At 49.6% G+C, this 19,246-nt stretch overlaps 1 protein-coding gene and 1 pseudogene across 2 annotated transcripts; both read left to right on the forward strand.

Moving 5' to 3' along the window:
• Nucleotides 1-1,056: 1,056 nt before the first annotated feature.
• Nucleotides 1,057-1,951, forward strand: LOC118656589 (annotated as a pseudogene).
• A 3,743-nt stretch (nt 1,952-5,694) lies between these two features.
• NDUFAB1 (NADH:ubiquinone oxidoreductase subunit AB1) lies at nt 5,695-15,356 on the forward strand. Of its 2 annotated transcripts, none has more exons than XM_036309717.1 (5): nt 5,695-5,895; nt 11,788-11,910; nt 12,908-12,995; nt 14,311-14,410; nt 15,103-15,356. In XM_036309717.1, the coding sequence occupies exons 1-4, from the start codon at nt 5,734-5,736 to the stop codon at nt 14,400-14,402; spliced, it is 465 nt and encodes a 154-aa protein (XP_036165610.1). In that variant the 5' UTR covers nt 5,695-5,733; the 3' UTR covers nt 14,403-14,410; nt 15,103-15,356. The 2 variants fall into 2 exon arrangements, with proteins under 2 accessions (XP_036165610.1, XP_036165609.1); XM_036309716.1 differs by having other exon boundaries at nt 5,696-5,895; nt 15,204-15,356.
• Nucleotides 15,357-19,246: the final 3,890 nt, after the last annotated feature.

Genomic DNA, 19,246 nt, shown 5'->3' on the forward strand with positions numbered 1-19,246 from the left:
CTTGACTTTTTGTGCCGGGCCAGCTCAGCCAAGGGTTCGGTGAGACTGAGGGTGGGCGGCAAAGGATGTAGAAAAGACAGACAGAGAATAAGCAGGTCTAGGTGGATCTCCTGTGCCTGGCTAAGGCTACAGAGAGGGACCCAGACTGCAAGCTGAGCCTTTATTTTATAGCCAGAGGTAAACAAGGTACTGGTCACCATAGTTGCAATGTTCTTGTGAGTTTCACTTGTTCTGGCAGCATTTGCTGCATCTCCCTCAGCCCATTAGCTACCCAGATAGGATCTAGGGAGTGTCATAAGGTCAAGCCTAATTATGCTCAGATGGCTGTGCCCTCCAAGCTGGGACTTGTTTGTGGCTCTGCCCGCAGGTCAGTCTAGGCTTAACCCTATAGCCACTTCTTACATCTCACCCTTTTTTTATTTTTAAGCTACCATAATGAAAGTAAAACTTAAACATCAAGAACAAAACTCTGGCTATTAAAACAATAACAAAACAATGCCAACGCAAAACCCAAACAACAGACCTGTTAACATTTTAAAACTTGAACATCAAGAACAAAACAATGCCAATGCAACACAGCAATGAGAGAGAAATCACACGACGGTAACATTTTCTACTAAATGAAAGTTTCTTTTGCTGATTTACTCAGAGTCCTCAGACTTGGCTGCGCAAGACTTTGCAGAAGACTGGCAGCTAACCAATGCTAGCATAGCCAGACACATGACTGAGGGAGTAGCTTCCACTTCTTGCTTTTCTACCATCTGCTGGGCCTCGGTTGTTAACTTCTTCAGCTGACCCCATGCTGGCACTTCAGTCCCTTGTGTAGCCTTCCTTTTCTTCTCTTTTCCGCTTTGCTGTCATTGGAGCAACTCTCAGTCTTTTGAACGAAGGGACAAGGACCTTCTCTGGGTCCACTGTGGTGACACACATAATGCTCTGGTACCCAAATTGGCTGCGCTGCTCCTTCTGGAAAGATACAAACACAACCTCTGCCCCACATCATTACTAGATCTGGTAAAACTCTTGTCCGGTTTGTGCATCCTTCCACCGGGCTACCCCGGCAGAGCCTATTGCACTGGAGGTCCAATGCCTTTCGGCTGCTGTACAGCTCTCTGCGTTGTAATTCAAAAAATTTAACACACGGAAGGAGGCAGGAAACCAAACACGAGCAGGAGCTGGGTGGGCACCATGGCTGGGATCTCCACCATTGAGACGGTGAAACGCAAGATCCAGGTGCCGCAGCCGCAGCCGCAGCCGATGGTGCCGAAGAGAGGGCCGAGTGCCTCCAGCGGGAAGTGGAGGGAGAAAGGCGGGCTCGGGAACAGGCTGAGGCTGAAGTGGTTGAGGAGGGGCTGGACCGGCTCAGGAGCGCCTGGCCACTGCCCTGCAAAAGCTGGAGGAAGCTGAGAAAGCTGCCAGTGAGAGCGAGAGAGGTATGAAGGTTATTGAAAACCGAGCTTCAAAAGATGAAGAAACGCTGGAACTCCAGGAAACCCAACTCAAAGAAGCTCAGCACATTGCAGAAGAGGCAGATAGAGAGTATGAAGAAGTGGCTCGTAAGCTGGTGATTACTGAGGGAGACTGGGAATGCACAGAGTCCCGTTGCCGAGAGATGGATGAGCAGAAGAGACTGATGGGCCAGAACCTGAAGCGTCTGAGTGCTGCTGAAGAAAAGTATCCTCAGAAAGAAGACAAATATGAGGAAGAGATAAAGATTCTTACTGACAAACTCAAGGAGGCAGAGACCCGTGCTGAGTTTGCTGCGAGATCGGTGGCCACGCTGGAAAAGACAACTGATGATTCGGAAGATAAACTGAAATGCACCAAAGAGGAACACCTCTGTACACAAAGGAGGCTGGACCTGACTCTGCGGGACCTGAATGAGAGGTACAGCCACCCGTCCTACCCTGCCGCCGCTCCTCCCTCTGACCCTGACCCTCCCTCCGCCTGAGGCCAGCCTGCTGGAAGCTGACCTTTAACTGGAAGGCTGCTTTCTCCTTTCACTGCCTCCCACCCCCCACCCGTGTCTTTTTCGCCACATTGTCTCTGCCTCCCCTCAGAGATTTTGATAGGGCTAGAGGCTGAGCACCTTTGGGGACATTTAAGGGAATGTGAGCACAGTGCAGTGTCTTTAGAAGCATGTTGTGATGTACACATTTTGTAATTACCTTTTTTGTTGTTGATGTGGCAACCATTTGTAGAACATTCCAAATAATTCCACAGTCCTCAAGCAGCAGTCTAATCCCTTTCTCACTTGTAGGAGGTAATTTTTCAGCTTAATCCATATTGCCCTCTCCATAAAGGAGGGAAAAATCTATGGCCTGCCTTACTGGGATCCACGTAGAGCCCAGAGAACGACTCCACTATGGGGAATCATTGCTTTGTGCAGAGTACTAGCCAAATTGAAAAGGTGATTCCAGGAGGAGTTAACCACCCCCCAAAAAAGTTATGTTTAGGTTTCAGCTTTTAAGGCATCTTTAGGCAAGTCATTTTTTTCATCAGAAGTGACCAAATTAAAATGGTGAGACCTCTCTGTCAGAGACCAAATTCTTGTCCCATCTCTGCCCTTTCCCCAGTGGTTCACAAAGTGGATCATGTGCCACTTATGTTGAAGTGACCAGTTACTTGCTCTCCTGCCTCCTTGAAAGAAATAAAATGATGTTTTTGCCACTGATTTAGCCAAATGAAACTCATCTCATTACCCTCCTCTGGGTCTGAAGCTGCCATCTCATTGTGCTTTGTACCAGTTAGTGCTGGAGAAATCTTGAATAGTTTATGTACAAAACTTTTAAAATTTTGTATTACTTTGAAACTTTGCTTCTTTGGGGTTGGGGCACACTGGCCACCCCGTCTGGCTGTGAGAGCTCGCTACAGTCTGGGCTGGCAGTGTGCTGATCTTTAAGTTTCTTTCCCTACCTAATGCCCTGTTTTTAGTGAGGTCTGTTAGGTGCGCATCCTGCAGCTAATTGGCTTAAAATGTACTCTCCTTTGGTGTGGTACCTGTGGCCTTGTTTTTAGGCCAGGAGAAACTGGCATGTTTATGGGCTCAGAGGAGAGAAGAACGAAAGTGAGAAAGAAGATGTCAGGGAGAAGAGATAACTGAGGTACATGGTCCCAAGGGAACAGAAGGGGCTGAGACAATATGCAAATGGGCTGGAAGGAGGGAGGCATAACTGCTGGGTGGTGGGTGACGTGTGCAGGAAGTTGACAGTTTATGCTTATATATCCTCTGATGGGAGCGCCAGCGAGAAGCACCAGTGTCCTCTCTTAAATCTTCCCAACTGTAAGGACTTGATCTCCATCTTAATATTGAACCTTTTACCCACAGATCATGTAGGCTGACATTTTCTCTTTGCTGAAGGGGGAGTAGCTCTCCCAAAATACATCATTCTTTTTTTTAAATATATATTTTATTGATTTTTTACAGAGAGGAAGGGAGAGAGAGAGAGAGAGAGTTAGAAACATCGGTCAGCCGCCTCCTGCACACCTCCCACTGGGGATGTGCCCACAACCAAGGTACATGCCCTTGACCGGAATCCAACCTGGGACCTTTCGGTCCGCAGGCCGATGCTCTATCCACTGAGCCAAACCGGTTACGGCCCAAAATACATCATTTAAATAAGAGGTGATTTATTGTTTAACTGAAGGACTCGATGGAACACAAATATAAATGGGTCATGGGAAGAGAGGGTCTCAACTGAGTAAGCCATCAGGCTCTCCCTGAGTTTTCCTCATGTTAATGCTACACGTCACCATCACGGGTCTGGCCCATGGGTCTGCCCAAAGTGTGGCCTGGAAGGCATGATCCGAGGCTGGTGCGTCGCTGGTGATTTGCACAGACCTTATGGGCCCTGGTCCTTGGTCTCCATTCTGGTTTTTGGTGCCAATCAGTTTTCTGCAGAAATGGGAGGCTGCCACTCAAAATGGAGCTTGCCATTTAGTCACTGACCATTCCAAAGGGGTGTTACAGTTGCTCTTCCAATTGCATAATAAGCAGTGGATGGAGGTGATTGAGTCAGGGCGCAGGAGAAGCCTGGCATCGATTGCTAGCACTGCCATAGAACTCTGATTGGCATCACCAACAGCATGATGGTTCCTGAGGTTGTTTTCCTCCTGGTTGGTTAAATCAAATATACCTCCTAAGAAAGGCCTTCAGGGACCACCCTACCTAAAGTCACACACCTCCTGTACGCCCTCACTATTCCCTCCCCATTTACTGTTCTTCCTTGTGTTCATCACAGCTTCCTGGAGTTGTTTGTTTGCGCGCGGGGGGGGGGGGTATTGTTATTTGTTTATTGTCCATCTTCCCACTGGAATGTAAACTCTATGGGAATAGACTGCCCGTCTGGCTTGCTCAGTGCTGTAACCTCCACAACTAGCACATCGCAGCTACTCAGTTTTTTAGTGAACACATAAGTAGAAATGTTTTACAACAGTGGGATCATATTATGCATTCTTTAATATATTTTTACTGATTTTTAGGAAGAGAGGAAGGGAGAGAGAGAAACATCGATGTGGGAGTGTATCATTGATCAGCCTGGCCAGTGTAGCTCAGCAATTGAGTGTCAACCTATGAACCAAAAGTTCACTGGTTCAATTGCTGGTTAGGGCACATGCCCAGGTTTCAGGTTTAACCCCCAGTAGGGGATGTGCAGGAGGCAGCTGACCAATGTATCTCTGTCATTGATGTTTCTCTCTCTCTATTCCTCTTGCTTCCTCTCTCTATATATAATCAGTAAACATATATTTTAAAAAAATGATCAGCTGCCTCCTGTACACCCCTATCAGGGATTGAGTCTTCAACCTGGGCATGTGCCCTGACAGGAATTTGGTCCATGGGACAGTTCCCAACCAACGGAGCCACCTGGCCAGGATTCCCGGTTTTATTTTTAAATCCTTAGCCAAGGACATACTTAGAGAGAGGAAGAGAGAGAGAGAGAGAGAGAGAGAGAGAGAGAGAGAGAGAGAGAAACATCAATCAGTTGCCTCCCACAGGTGCCCTGACCAGGGATCCAACCCCAAACCCTGGTATGTGCCCTGATGGGAATCAACCCACCATTTTCTGGTGTCTGGGACCACACTCCATCCAACTGAGCCACCCTGGCCAAGGCTATTTTACTTAAATTTAATACAAATAAAAGAAACATGTAAAATTGAAAGCATTGTTAGATTGTTCGTCCAGGCAGGATCCACAGTTCGGAGTTTTATGTTTGGATTTCAGTATCTTTGAAATCCCTGCTAAGAAATGTGAGCAAATTAGCATAAACTTCCTCCATGAACCCACTTTTATGAACTATATTATTTATCCATTGTTTAACATGTATATGATTTTTATTGTAATTCCCACACTTATTAGTCTTACATATTTAAATCGACTCATTTTCACATTCTTATTTTATACTGTTTTGAGATATTAAATAGTTTTAATTTCTATGGAAGAATCGCGGCATCAAAACTTTTAAATAAATGTGTTTCGGAACTTCCAGAGAGTAGGTGGAAGTAAGTTCCTTCCTGGGTCAATGATTGTGCTCAGGGACCCTGGTTGTAGTCCTGGCCCTGCCTCGGGCTGGAATGTCTGGGCCGGCGCCCCAGGGTGCAGTGCCGCCAGGGGCCGCCAGGGGCCGCCACCGCCGGGTGGGGCTCTGCAGCGCCGCTCTGTGCGTCGCCCGCGCCCAACCGGAGGGGGAACTAGACCCGCGGGCGCAGCGCAGTGCACGCTGGGTCGGCGTAGCCATGGCGGCTCGTGTCCTTTCCTCCTGTGTCCGCCGCCTGCCCGCGGCCTTGGCGTCGCTGCCCCGGCTTCCCACGCTGGCCGCCGCCCGGCCGCTCAGCACCACGCTGCGCCCCGCGGAGACCCAGTCGAGGCCCAGGGCTCCGGGCTCGGCGCTCGCGCAGGTGACTCGCGGTGACTTTGCCGGGCTCGGCAGGGGTCAGGGACCGGGCCTGGGGCGGGGGTGGGGTTGGGGCCCGGGCGGCGGGGCCGCGCTGGCCTAGCGGGGCCGGGCATCTGGCTAGCTCCCTGCTCCCAGCGCCCCTGGCGGACGGTGCTCGGGTGACCCTGCGGGAGGCCGTGCGACCTCGTGGCAGCCCTGGGTTCGAATGTCGCCGCCCTTAGGAGGACGTGGGACGGGGGTCCTCGCCGCCGCTGCCTGTGGAGCGGCCTGAGCGTAGGGAGGACCGGCCGGCGGAGCGGGGGCGGCGCTGGCGGCAGCTTCTCGGGGGAGGGGGGGGGTCTAAGGCGCGGGAGCGGAGGGGAGCCACGATGCCCGACAGCCGCCCAGGGCCGTTCTCCCCGATTGCCCCTCTGGAAACAAGGGTGGGGAGCAGGGAGCATCTAGCGTTTATGTGATGGAACCTCTAGGGTGAGATCCCTCGCGCCCTCCACCCCCAGGTCTGACTTCCCTTTGGGAGGCGGCCCAGCACGGGTTTTTGCTCGAGCTCCCCGGTGCCTGAAGCGCACAAGGTTCAAAACCATTGTCTGACGGTGGATAGACTCCCAAGGTCAGGCTGGAAGCCCCGTGTCGAGCTTCCGGACCTCGCCGTAACGGTGCTTCCAACCTTGACCAAGATGTCAGGATAACACCTAAGGCTGCCCGGGGCCAAATCAGTCCGAATTCATAGGCTTGGGCGCCTGAGGCAAGGGATTATTCTGTGCAGCCAGGGTTGAGATTTACTGACACTAGCAGATTATTCACAGGACATTGTCCCGTTGCCTGAACTGGAAGTTAAATTAAGGGGTGAGAGCGGAATGTGGAGGGGCTGAGTGTGTTCCTGAGCTGACTTCAGTCTGCCCAGAGCAAAGCGATTGCCCCTGTCCTTAGAGCGCTGACACTCGCGTGATGGTGCGTGTAGGTCGCCTACATATGGATTCTGGGAAAGGGCTGAGAAGCAGAAAGGAGGGAGAGACAGAGAAATATCAGTGTGAGAGGGACACGTTGATTGGTTGCCTCCCACATGCACCCCAACCAGGACCAGGGATCAAACCTGCAACCCATGTATGTGCCCTTGACCGGGATCAAACCCTTGACCCTCCGAGGCGCAGGCTGGTGCTCTAACCACTGAGCACGGCGGCCGGGCCTTTAAGATGCTGGGTTACCTGTGCTTGGTTTACATGTACGCAGAGGAACTGTTTTGTTTATATGTACAAGTGGTTTTGACTACGTGCTCCCATTCAAGCACCTTATTCTTTGTGGGTTGAGGTGGAGAGTAAGTAAGGGTTCATGTTCATGCAAAGGTGCTGAGGGACAGCTGTGTGCCTGCAGGCCTGTGCCAGCCGGTCAGGGATGTGAGATGGCTCCTAAGAAAGACATTCGTTCAGGTCCTCACTGGATACTTGGCAGCCCTATGTAAACCTGCCAGCTCATCCCTCTCCCCATCGCCCCAGGCTGTTCTCTTCTCCCAGCGGACACTCTGCCTCGCCTAAACCTTACATGTTGGTGAACTCCAGCGCTCTTACCGCACGCTCTCCCTGGACTGTCTCTTGGTTCTGTTATGACCAGTCACCCCAAGTCCCCACCTCCATTCTGTGTTCATCCCATCTGGATGGCTGCTCCTTCCACCCATGCCCTGCTGTTGGTTTTCCCTCCTCAAAATTCATCCACTGCTGATCTCAGAGCAACCAGCTACTCACAATATCCTTTTTCCCTAAAAAAAAAAAAAAAAAAAAAGGCGCTAAAGCCGCTTTCCCGGGTGTAAAAAGATAAGACTTAGAAGTAGAAGGTCGGAGAACAAGGGTGGTAGTCTAAAATGGAGCCCACAAGTCCGACATTTGACCCCGGCAGGCTCTGGATCCACACTCGCAGCCAGAGCACAGAGCATTTCCAGGGACTTCTGTGGGCTGCGGTACCCACACGAAGACAAAGCCTGGTGCAGGGACAGCCTGACCGTTCTTAGTACCAGAGCCACATGACATGGGTGACAGTGATGGGCTCAGGACTGTGGTCTGGCCGCATTTTCATCCCCCAGTGAGACAAACCTATTCTGTCTCACTCGAGGCTCTGCGGCCCTGGCCCCTGCCTCACACCAGAGCCTGCGCTGGTCTGCCCCCTCCCCTAGGTCGCCAGCAGTTTGAACCACTTCCTCTCACAGGCACACTACGCTTTCATGCCTCCTTTCCTTTCCTTGGCCTGCCCTTCCCTCCTTGAATAATCTCCTGTCCTTTTAACTCCAAGTCCCTTCCCTTCCTCTCAGTGAATGACAACTTTGGTTACTGAAGCAGCCTATCAGTACCTTTGCTATGGCTCTTGTCTCTTTGTTTTTAATGTTTTTTATTGATTTTTCGAGAGGGAGAGAGAATCATTGATGTGAGAAACACTCGGCGCCTCCCACATGAACCCCGACCTGGGGTGGAACCCACACCTGAGCATGTGCCCTGACCGGGCATCGAACCAGCAACTTTTTGGTGCACAGGATGACACTCAGCCAACTGAGCCACACCGGCCAGAGCTCGTCTCATTTTTATTACAGCTGAGATCTGTGTGGATGCTTCTCTGAAAATCGAGGTCATGTCTTTATCGTGGTCATTCCAGCCCATAGCACAGCGCACACACAGCACACAAGGTAGCTTGCAGGCGGCTGAGTCATGTAAATAAAGGGAAAGCATTGCCACATGTGAGGACGGGTGTGTGTACAGTGCAGACGCCAGGACGACTAAACCCCACAGCATGGTCTCCAAGGCAGGATGCAGGGCATGTGGGGCTGAGGAAGAGCCTATTGCACCCTTAAGGCTGCCCCAGGATGCCTGTGCAGGGAGAGGCCTCAGCTGAGGTGGAAGACAGCAGGCATGTTGTGAAGGCGCCGTAGGGCCCTGAGGAGTGTGGATGTTCTCTGTCTAGGTCAGGGAGTGAACATTAAACAAGGTTTGTTGCAGGGATGAGTGAGACCCCCCCAGCCAGCCATGTGGGGTGACCAAGTGAGTAAATACAGTGCTCGGTGGGAAGAGTGGAACTGGTCTGGTCTGTGAGCAGGCATTTTGCAGACAGAGGGTGAGGAGTTCGTTTCCGAACTGGGCTCTGGGATGTGTGCTGCCGGCCGGAATTGTGCGGGCAGTGGCAGATGGCCTTCAAAGCCGCCTCCTTCGGCTCCTTTGGAGTTTCCCTCAGAGCTGGGCCCCAGTGGAGAGAAGATGGGTTCTGATGGGAACTAACCAGGCTCGATAATTTCTACTGTTCCAGAGGGTAGTCCCTCATTCCTGCAAACAGCGCCTTCTCTGATGGCTGTGGGAGAAAGTTCCTGTTAAATAGAACTGTTAGGAGTGCATCTTGAGGAAGAACAGTTAACATCAGAAACAACACCTGTCTCTTCTGTTTTAAACAGTGGAGACCCAGCAAGCAGGAGCAGTAAGCCCTCCAGGAGGTGGGTGATAGTACTGTGTATCTCCTAGTGTGTGAGAACTAAAAGAATTGATGTGAGGGAGGGCAGTGCTTGTGGCAGCACTATAGTCCGACCTGATAAGAAATAACCTAAGGGGAGGCATGGGAGGAAGCAGGAGCGGTGCTGTAGGGCTACTACCCAGAGCCTCACACTGGCAGGGCAGCGGCATCACCCGGTCCTGTGGGGCGCCCTGCAGAGCACACTCCCTGTGTGCGTGCCCGGCATCATCTCACTGATGCCTCCCAACAGTCCTGTGAGCTTGGCATGTTGTTTATCCCATCTTACAGGTAAGGAAACTGAGGCATAGAAAGATTAGTAATGCCCGGCCAGTGTGCCTCAGTGGTTGAACATCAACCCATGAACCAAGAGGTCACTGGTTCGATTCCCGGTCAGGGCACATGCCTGGAGTTGCAGGCTGAATCCCCAGTAGGAGGCATACAAGAAGCAGCTAATTGATGTTGTTTCTCTCTCATCGATGTTTTCATCTCTCTCTCCTTTTTCTCTCTAAAAAAATCAATAAAAACATTTTTTAAAAAAAAGGTTAGTAAGAGCGAGCTAGTGCAGTCTCATGCCAGGGCCTGAGCTCTTGCCCACCTGCCTCTGCTGAGCCCACTTGACATTGGCATGAGGCCACTTTAACTTCCTTTAATCACATAGTGCCCTGCTGGCCTCTGCAGGCACTTGCCCTGCTGTCAGGACAGTGCTGACCCCTAGTGGGCCACATGGGGAGCTGTGTACAAACACCCCTTTCTCTGTCCCTTAACTCAGCAGTAATCCCACCTCCCACCACGCCTTGATCTGCACGGACAAAGCCTCCACTAGTCCTTCCTCAAGGTCTTGTCTGTCATTACCTCCGTTCGCTCATTCCTCCTCCCTCTTTCTTTACTCCTTTCTGCTGCGGAAACCTCTTTTCGTCGTTAAGGCCTAGTGACATTCCCACATCAGACACCTCCTTAACCCGTGCTGTCATTGGAAAGGGAGGGAGGCTGGATTCAGACAAAAAGAGCAGGGCTCCGACAGCACCCGGAAGTACTCTAGGATCCTTATAAAACGGCTCACCGATTAGACCTCATTCTAGTGCCTGGGTTCTTCTGTTTGATTGACTGATAAGTGCTCATACAGAGTGTGTGCTGGTTTGGTTCACTTGGTGGTGTTTTTTATCACAATTTTTCATGGGCCTTTGTCGCAGGCACCTGAGCCCCAACAAGCAAAACCTATTTCCTATGGGAAACGCCCTAAGAACTCCAAACCATAGTATGAAGATCAGTTTTAGAAGGTGAACAAACCAGTTCAGATTAGGGACTTCCATAGCCAGCAGAACTACCCGCCTGTTTTGTTTTGCTCTGCACTGTGCCTGCCACAGCCTCACACCCGCCGACGGGGGAGCTGGCGCTCTTCGCACACGCAGGAGTCCCGTCCGGACCTAGCACCCAGGTGACCATGAACAGGTGACCGGCAGAGAGATGGGGGTGGTCCTCCACCCTGTCAGCGATCACAAAGGCTCGTGGCGGGGCTGCAGGGGCACAGACCGGACTGTGAGGACGGGCAGGCTCTTCCTCTCCGTCAGCTTGGGAGCCAGGCCGCCGGTCAGCGTGGCAGCTCCTTTCCCTGCGGGCTATTGTGACGGGTGTGCCCATTAGAGGTGCAGGGGCTCCCTGGCAGCGGCTGCTGTAGATGCACAAGACTTGGGCTCTTCTGCAGACCTTGGACCATTTCAGCCTCCCTGAACAGGACCAATGTCCAAAGCCAGTCCTGGCTCTGAGGGGAAGGTAGGCCTGCTGCTGCTGCTGCTGACCGCCTAGGGCAGTGGTTGGCAAACTGCGGCTCGCGAGCCACATGTGGCTCTTTGGCCCCTTGAGTGTGGCTCTTCCACAAAATACCATGTGCGGGCGCGCACGTACAGTGCGATTGAAACTTCGTGGCCCATGCGCAGAAGTCGGTACTTTGTGGAAGAGCCACACTCAAGGGGCCAAAGAGCCGCATGTGGCTCGCAAGCCCCAGTTTGCCGACCACTGGCCCAGGGCATCAGAGTACCCAGCAGGGACCCAGTGCGGCCTGGGGGCCACACTTAGAATCAGAGGGTGGGTTCTCTAGAGCCCTAAGTGCTTTGTGGAAGATACCCAGTACAGGCCAGTGCGTTTTCTGGGAGGCATTTTATTTTGTAATCTACTTTTATTGATTTCAGGGAGGAAGGGAGGAGGAGAGAGAGAGAAACATCAATTGTGAGAGAATCATTCATCGGCTGCTTCCTGCATGCCCCACATTGGGGACTGAGCCTGCAACCCAGGCCTGTGCCCTGATCAGGAATTGAACCGTGACCTCCTGGTTCCTAAGTCACCGTTCAACCATTGAGCCACGCCAGCGGGGCACTTGAGGCATTTTAGGTTCAATGTTTCCTTCCTGCCCTTGCCCTAGGTGCCAGGCAGAGTCACACAGCTGTGCCGCCAGTATAGTGACGCGCCCCCGCTGACGTTAGAGGGGATCAAGGACCGCGTTCTTTATGTCTTGAAACTCTATGACAAGATTGACCCAGAAAAGGTAATGGGTGTGGTTTACATGTTCTTTTCTTTACATGCGTACTTAATCACGTGATACAAAATGCAGGCATCCAGACGGACATGCAGTAAAAAGTCTCCCTGCTCAGTCCCGTTCACCTCTGGGAGGCAGCAGTGATTCCCAAAGATACTGAGCGTGTGTGCAGGGCAGTAACACACGCACATGTATGTTGTATGTGCTGCGTGGTCTGTATCTCCCACCCTTTTAAAAGAACACAGTGGTAAGTGTACTGTAAACACGGTTATGCACCTTTCTGAACCTTTGGAGTTTTTCTCATAGCGACACGAAATTTCCTCTTTAATGATTGAATCTGTTGTGTGAGGATAGTGTGGTTTTGGAGGGTTTTTTTGTTTTTTGAGGTACAGCTGACACATATTAGTTTCAGTTATTTGTTATATATATTTTATGAATTAATCACCACAATAAGTCTAGTTAACGTTCATCATCACGCAGTTGCAGAAAGTTTTTTCTTGTGACGAGGACTTTTAAGACCTAGTCTCTTAACTTTCAAATGTGCAGGACAGTACTCCTCCCTCGGGTCACCACGCTGTACATGACCCAGGCCAGCGGTTGGATGTGGGTGTTGAAGAACTCCTCCCGGTGATCTGGAGGTCTGAATAAGGGCAGGTGGTGACACACACCATCTTAGAAGGTCACTTCTAAGGTGTAGTGTCTTAGTTGTTCATCAGGCAGCAAGAAAAACCAAATCTCGAATGTCGTGCAGAGCAATGAACAAAGATCTTAATATGTAAAGTGAAATTCATCATTAGCTTTTTATATATTGTTAACCAATTTAAAACAGGTTGAGAAAGTTGACATGTAAAGCACACCAAGTGTATGTCGGCACACAGAGGTATGTTAGTTATGGTTCCTCCCTGTTAAAAATAACCTGTGTCATGATTAGCACTGTACCACTCAGGTATCTAGTGAAGCATAAGCTCTCAGACTGAATTTTGTGTTTGGTGTCCCCTTCTTGCAGCTCTCAGTAAATTCCCATTTCATGAAAGACCTGGGCTTAGACAGTTTGGACCAAGTGGAGATTATCATGGCCATGGAGGACGAATTCGGTAACGCTCACTGGCTGAATCGTGGGTCTCCATATTGTGACGTGTGTGTATGATTTTAGAGGGAGAGAAACATCAATTTGATGTTCCACTTATTTATTCATTTATTGTTTGATTCTAGTATGCGCCCTGACGGGATGTAACCCTAAACCTTGATGTAGCGGAATGACACTTTTTTAAAAAGTTTTGTTTGTTTGTTTGTTTTTTAGATTTTTACTGATTTTTTAGAGAGGGAGAGGAAGAGAAACAGTGATGAGAATCATTGATTGGCTGCCTCCTTCACGTCCCCTGCTGGGGATCGAGCCCGCAACCTGGGCATGTACCCTTGACCAGAATTGAACCTGGGACCCTTGAGTCCACAGGCCAACACTCTATCCACTGAGCCAAACGGGCCAGGGCTCGGGATGACACTCTTAACCACTGAGCACCCGACCAGAGCCCATAGAGTGATTCTTGATTTGGGTGGGTTAAAGTGAAAGAATGTGAGGAGTCTGAATTGGGATTTGAATCGATACGTAAGTAGAAACAGTAGGCCCCCCTTCACACGCACGCATGTGCCATGGTTTCCTGCGATGTCGCCTGTGCATGCTCCAGGTTATTCTGTTTGGGACAGTTAGTTGTGCAATGAGACCATTCAAGGTTCCACAACTAATCTGGGGGATGAACTGCCTGAATAGAAGCCACAGGACTTGTGTGCCTCCCACAGAGCAGAGCTCAGTGGGCTCCTCACAGATTCTGCTAACGAGAGGCATGGTGTCTGTTGAGGGAGAGTAGGATGGAATTTCTTAGGGGGTAATGACATATTCTAAAATTGGATAATGGTGATGGTTACACAGCCTTGTGACGATGCTAAAAACCGTTGAATTTTACACTTTTCAATGGGTGACTTTTCTATTATGTGAATTATATCTTTTTAAAAAGAACCAACCATTTTACCCAATACAATATAAACACTGTCTAGATATAACTGAGTCAGAACTTGAATGGACTCAGGGTTGCTGGCAACTTGATATACTTGAGGGTGTTATGGAGGTATTGGTGCTTTCATGTGTAAAGGATTTGCTTTTGGCCCAGCAGCCATGGCTCAGTGGTTGAATGTCAGCCTGTGAACCAGGAAGTCACGGTTCAATTCCCTGTGGGGGCACATGCCTGGGTTGCAGGCTTGATCCCCAGTGGGGGGCATTCGAGGAGGCAGCCAATCAATGATTCTCATCATTGGTGTTTCTCTCTCTCCCTCTCTGAAATCAATAAAAATATATTAAATAAATAAAGGATTTGCTCTTTCTACTCTCATGCATGTTGTACATTTTACTTTTAGGGTTTGAAATTCCTGATATAGATGCGGAGAAATTGATGTGTCCACAAGAAATTGTAGATTACATTGCAGATAAGAAGGATGTATATGAATAAAGTATCAGGTAAATAATTTTACATAGAATGATGTTCTCCAATAGGATTAATCTCTGTGGGGTTCTTCAATAAAGTAAGACTCAGGAAGAAAAGGAGAATGGAAATGCGGGACAGGTTTTACTGGTTATAAAATGCAGGCCCTGTGGTTATCTGCCACTGCAAGGCACCAGCCTTAGTGATCTGATCTTTATCCTCGAGGGGGGTTGAGAGCACTTAATTCCTGGACAGACTCCCTAGGGCAGTAAGCCCTCCTAGCACGGTCTCGTAGAAAATACTACACAAATTAACCAAGAAGCAGAGACCGCTACCTCCCACGGCAGCCTAGGCCGGGCCTAGCTGTCCAGAAGTTGGGATGGCCTTAGCTGTTGGCTGTTAAGAGACCTCATGGGCAAGAAGACAGGCTCTGGAGTCACACCCCTGTTTGTTGTCAGTTCTGTCACGCTCTGAAGTCTGGTGGTTGTATGCAGGCTATCTAGCCTGTGTGAGCCTCCAGTTTCCCATATGTCCAATGGGGATAAAGGTAGGACCTACCTGGGATTTTTGTGAAGGTAAAATTCAGTGGTGTATGCAAATCATTTAATACAAAGCTTGATGGTAAAGAAGCCAGTCAATAAATAAATGTAGCTGTTATCTGGGCTCTAGGATAATCAAGTGGTGAGACTTGTTAAATAACGCCTAGCATTGGTGCCTGTAACTTCAGGTACTCTGGATGTAACACCTCAAAGATCTTCGTGTAAAGTTGGTAACAATACACCAGAAGAAATACTGCACTTATTGTGGCACTTACTGTGTCTTTTCCAGACCCCTTTCTTCACCAAGAAGATAGAGGCGAGTGTCTGGCCGAGAAAACCAGTTTTGGCATCATTGCTGACATCAACAGAGCAATTCTGTTTAAACTTGTATTTAAATTGTCTAAGTTTTTGTGCCCTTTGAAAATAAATCTATAAAACAATATTTTTGTCAGTCTTTAGTTTTTCAGTGATGTCTATAAAGTACATTTTTGTATTGACTATGCTTAATAGGGTTTTTTTGTTTTTGTTGTTGTTAATCCTCACCCAAGGATATTTTCCCATTGATTTTTAGAGAGAGTGGGAGAGGGAGAGACAGAAAAACACCAGTGTGAGAGAGACATCGATTGGGTGCCTCCTGCATGTGCCCCAACCAGGGCCAGGGATCAAGCCTGCAACCGAGATATGTGCCCTTGACCGGAATCAAACCCTTCAGTCCACAGGCCAACACTCTATCCTCTGAGCCAAACTGGCCAGGACTGTGCTTAATAGTTTTAAAGATCTGTCTGCTGACATTGTATTCATGCAGCTCAAAAATGCATGACTTTTCAAGCAGTGTACTTAGAATGAAACATGCTTACCTGGGACGTCCTAATTTTAACACCTGGGGCAATTTGTTCTGAGTATTCTAACCCCCGTGGCAGCTGCACATTTTGACAAAAGTCTGTGGTTGCTTCTCCCTAAGAGATGAGGCCTGTGGTATTGCCACCTCAGTCATGGCTCTGCTGCACAGAGGGGCCAGTTCGCATCATTCAGTAACTGTTCTACGTCCCACAGGAGCCAGAACAAGAAGGAAAATTCACTGAATCACAGATAATTCCTTGGCAATTAGGGTCTGAGTGTTCAAATAATAGCAAAGGCCCTTTGCTCTAAGTACTGGAATGTTGTGTGCCACCCTCAGTAGGCAGCCACTGGCCACATGGGGCTTTCCAGTGTGGGTGGCCCTGGCCCTGTGGCTCAGTTGGTGGGAACGTTGTCCGGTACAGCAAAAGGTGGCAGGTTTGATTCCCAGACAGGGTGCATACCCAGATTGTAGGTCCGATCCCAGATTGGGGTCCGTACTGAAGGCAACCAATCGATGTTTCTCTTTCCCTCCCTCTAAAGTCAATTTTTAATAAGCGTGCGAGCAGAGAACCAAGACGGCAGCATAAAGGCTTGCACGCGCTGCCTTCCACAACCACATCAAAATTACAACTAAAACACAGAACCATCATTCAGAACCGCTTGAAAGCTGGCTGAATGGAAGTCCCACAACTAGAGGAGTGAAGACAGACCACCGAGACCGATGTGCAGCTCCTCAGTAGTGGAATGTGTGACCTGTCCTTTGAACCTGCGATGACCTGTGGACAATGGCACGTGGTGGAAATGCACAAGTTTTATCACCAGACATAGGAATGAAGCACTGAGGCTGTCCTAGACCTGCCAGCTGATCACGAATTTATGAAACAAACATAGGGAAGCTCATAGAAGCCTGGCCTAGAGCAACAGATCCACCATCTGACTCATACATACCCAAGTAAGACGTTTTATTTTTAAATTTATTTTTCAATCCTCACCCGAGGATAGGACTTTTTCCATTGATTTTTTAGAGTGAGAGGGAGAGACACATCAATTGGTTCCCTCCTGCATGCACCCCACTAGGGCCAGGAGCCTACAACTGAGGTACTTGCCCCTGACTAGAATAAAATCCAGGACCCTTCCGTCCACAGGCCTGAGCCGAACCGGCCAGGGCTGCTCACTGGGTTAAGTCAGAGTTTTGGGTGGTCTATCATGAGGCAATGTCTAATTGACATACCCTACCAGAAGAGTGTGAGCGAGCGTGCAGAGACGGGACGGTGGGCACAGCTCTGACGGCCCCGAGCGCCTGTGCGCCTGCCTTAGTGCCCTGTGAGCGGCTGTGAGGCCCGTTTCCGGCCGACGTGGTGCAAGGGCACTCACTCAAACATCACATGCCCGCCACGTGCAGCACTGCCACTGGGCTGAGCCCGCACAGGTGAGTCCTGTGTGCCTCCACTCCTGGGAGCTCACCATCCGGGAGGGGGACAGTTAGCATCCATGTGACATGTCGCATTCAGATCACCAACAGTGCAAGCACTGCACGGTCCATGAACAGGAAGAAACACTGCTAGAATTGTTGAACCTGAATCTGATCATGTGGAAACATCCAGAAGGTAGGGCTCTAAAATAGCCCTACCTGGTTTGGCTCAGTGGAGAGAGTGTTGGCCTGTGGACTGAAGGGTCCCAGGTTCAATTCCAGTCAAGGGCACATGCCCAGGCTGCAGGCTCAATCCCCAGTAGGGGGCATGCAGGAGGTAGCTGATTAATGATTCTCTCTCATCACTGATGTTTCTCTCACCCTCTTCCTCTCTGAAATCAATAAAAATATATTATAAAATCAATGTCATGGGGGAGGATAGATAACTATTATAAAAGGAGACCAGAGACATCAACTTCAGGGGAGTGTGGGGCTGGGTGCTGGGGATGAGACAGCCCATTAGGAACACAGTGCTGTTGTGGTCAGACTAACCTCTTCTCATGAGGTTCGCACTGAGTACTCAGAGGTGTAGCATCAGGGCTGCAGTTAGCTTCCAAATGGGTCAGGAAAAAATAGCAAAAGGGTAACCAGTGACTGGGTGGCGGCTGTAAGCATGTATAAGGTAGGCGTGTATGTGCGTGCACACTATGCTATTCTTTCAACTTGTTTGAAAGTTGTCCATATAAGGGAGGCAATGCAACAGGATACATGCAACGGAAAGTACACACGCCATACAACTGGATACTCCAGCGATGAGACTGGTTACATAGGAAGTTATGCGATCGTGTGGAAAGACTGGTAAGTGCAGACAGATTTTAACCAGCATGACCCCATTTCTGGAAAGCACACCGAAATGTTAATGATTATGACATGGTAGGCACAGAGCTTATTTTGTTCAGTATTTTGTAAATTATAAATACCATGTATTGTGTAATAAATGACACATAAAAGTCATATTTTGCCCTGGGCAGTGTGGCTTAATTAGTTGAGTGTAGTCCCATGCACTGAAAGGTTGCTAGTTAATTCCGGTCAGGGCACTTGCCCAGGTTGTGGGCTTAATCCCCAGTAGAGGGCATGCAGGAGGCAGCCGATCGATTTTTCTCTCATCCCTCTCACTTCCTCTCTCTCAAAATCAATAAAAACATAAAACTTATAAACCAGGAGTGCCCGGCCGGCATGGCACAGTGGTTGAGCATCTATCTATGAACCAGGAGGTCAAGGTTCGATTCCTGGTCAGGGCACATGCCAGGATTGTGGGTTAGATCTCCATGCAGGAGGCAGCCTATCAATGATTCTCATCATTGATGTTTCTATCTCCCCCTCTCCCTTCCTCTCTGAAACCAATAAAACTATATTTTAAAAAAAACAAAAACACCCAGGAGTTATATAACATGGGGTGGACAGCAGGAAGGGTTGTACCAGGAGTTACAACATGGGGTGGACAGTAGGAAGAGTTGTACCAGGAGCTACAACATGGGGCGGGCAGCAGGAAGGGTTGTACCAGGAGTTACATAACATGGGATAGACAGCAGGAAGAGTTGTACCAGGAGTTACAACATGGGGTGGACAGTAGGAAGAGTTGTACCAGGAGCTACAACATGGGGCGGGCAGCAGGAAGGGTTGTACCAGGAGTTACATGACATGGGATAGACAGCAGGAAGAGTTGTACCAGGAGTTACAACATGGGGTGGACAGTAGGAAAAGTTGTACCAGGAGCTACAACATGGGGTGGACAGCAGGAAGGGTTGTACCAGGAGCTACAATATGGAGTGGACAGCAGGAAGTGTTGTACCAGGAGCTACAATATGGGGTGGGCAGCAGGAAGGGTTGTACCAGGAGTTATATAACATGGGGTGGGCAGCAGGAAGGGTTGTACCAGGAGGTACAACATGGGTGGACAGCAGGAAGAGTTGTATCAAGAGGGTAAGACAGGCTAGCAAGGCTTCGAACAGAACAGCCTTGATAACTATGAAGGTCAGCCCGGCTGAGTGCAGCCTCGTGGTGCAGGCCAGGGCTCCTGG

Source organism: Myotis myotis, unplaced genomic scaffold (genome assembly GCF_014108235.1).
Source record: "Myotis myotis isolate mMyoMyo1 unplaced genomic scaffold, mMyoMyo1.p scaffold_m19_p_5, whole genome shotgun sequence".
Lineage (NCBI taxonomy): Eukaryota > Metazoa > Chordata > Mammalia > Chiroptera > Vespertilionidae > Myotis > Myotis myotis.

Bases quoted from the DNA above. Each gene is read 5' to 3' on its own strand.
- NDUFAB1 (XM_036309717.1), top strand. From the start codon at position 5,734: ATGGCGGCTCGTGTCCTTTCCTCCTGTGTCCGCCGCCTGCCCGCGGCC. The intron at 11,911-12,907 runs GTAATGGGTGTG...CCCTTCTTGCAG, and splicing joins ACAAGATTGACCCAGAAAAG to CTCTCAGTAAATTCCCATTT. The intron at 12,996-14,310 runs GTAACGCTCACT...TTTTACTTTTAG, and splicing joins GGCCATGGAGGACGAATTCG to GGTTTGAAATTCCTGATATA.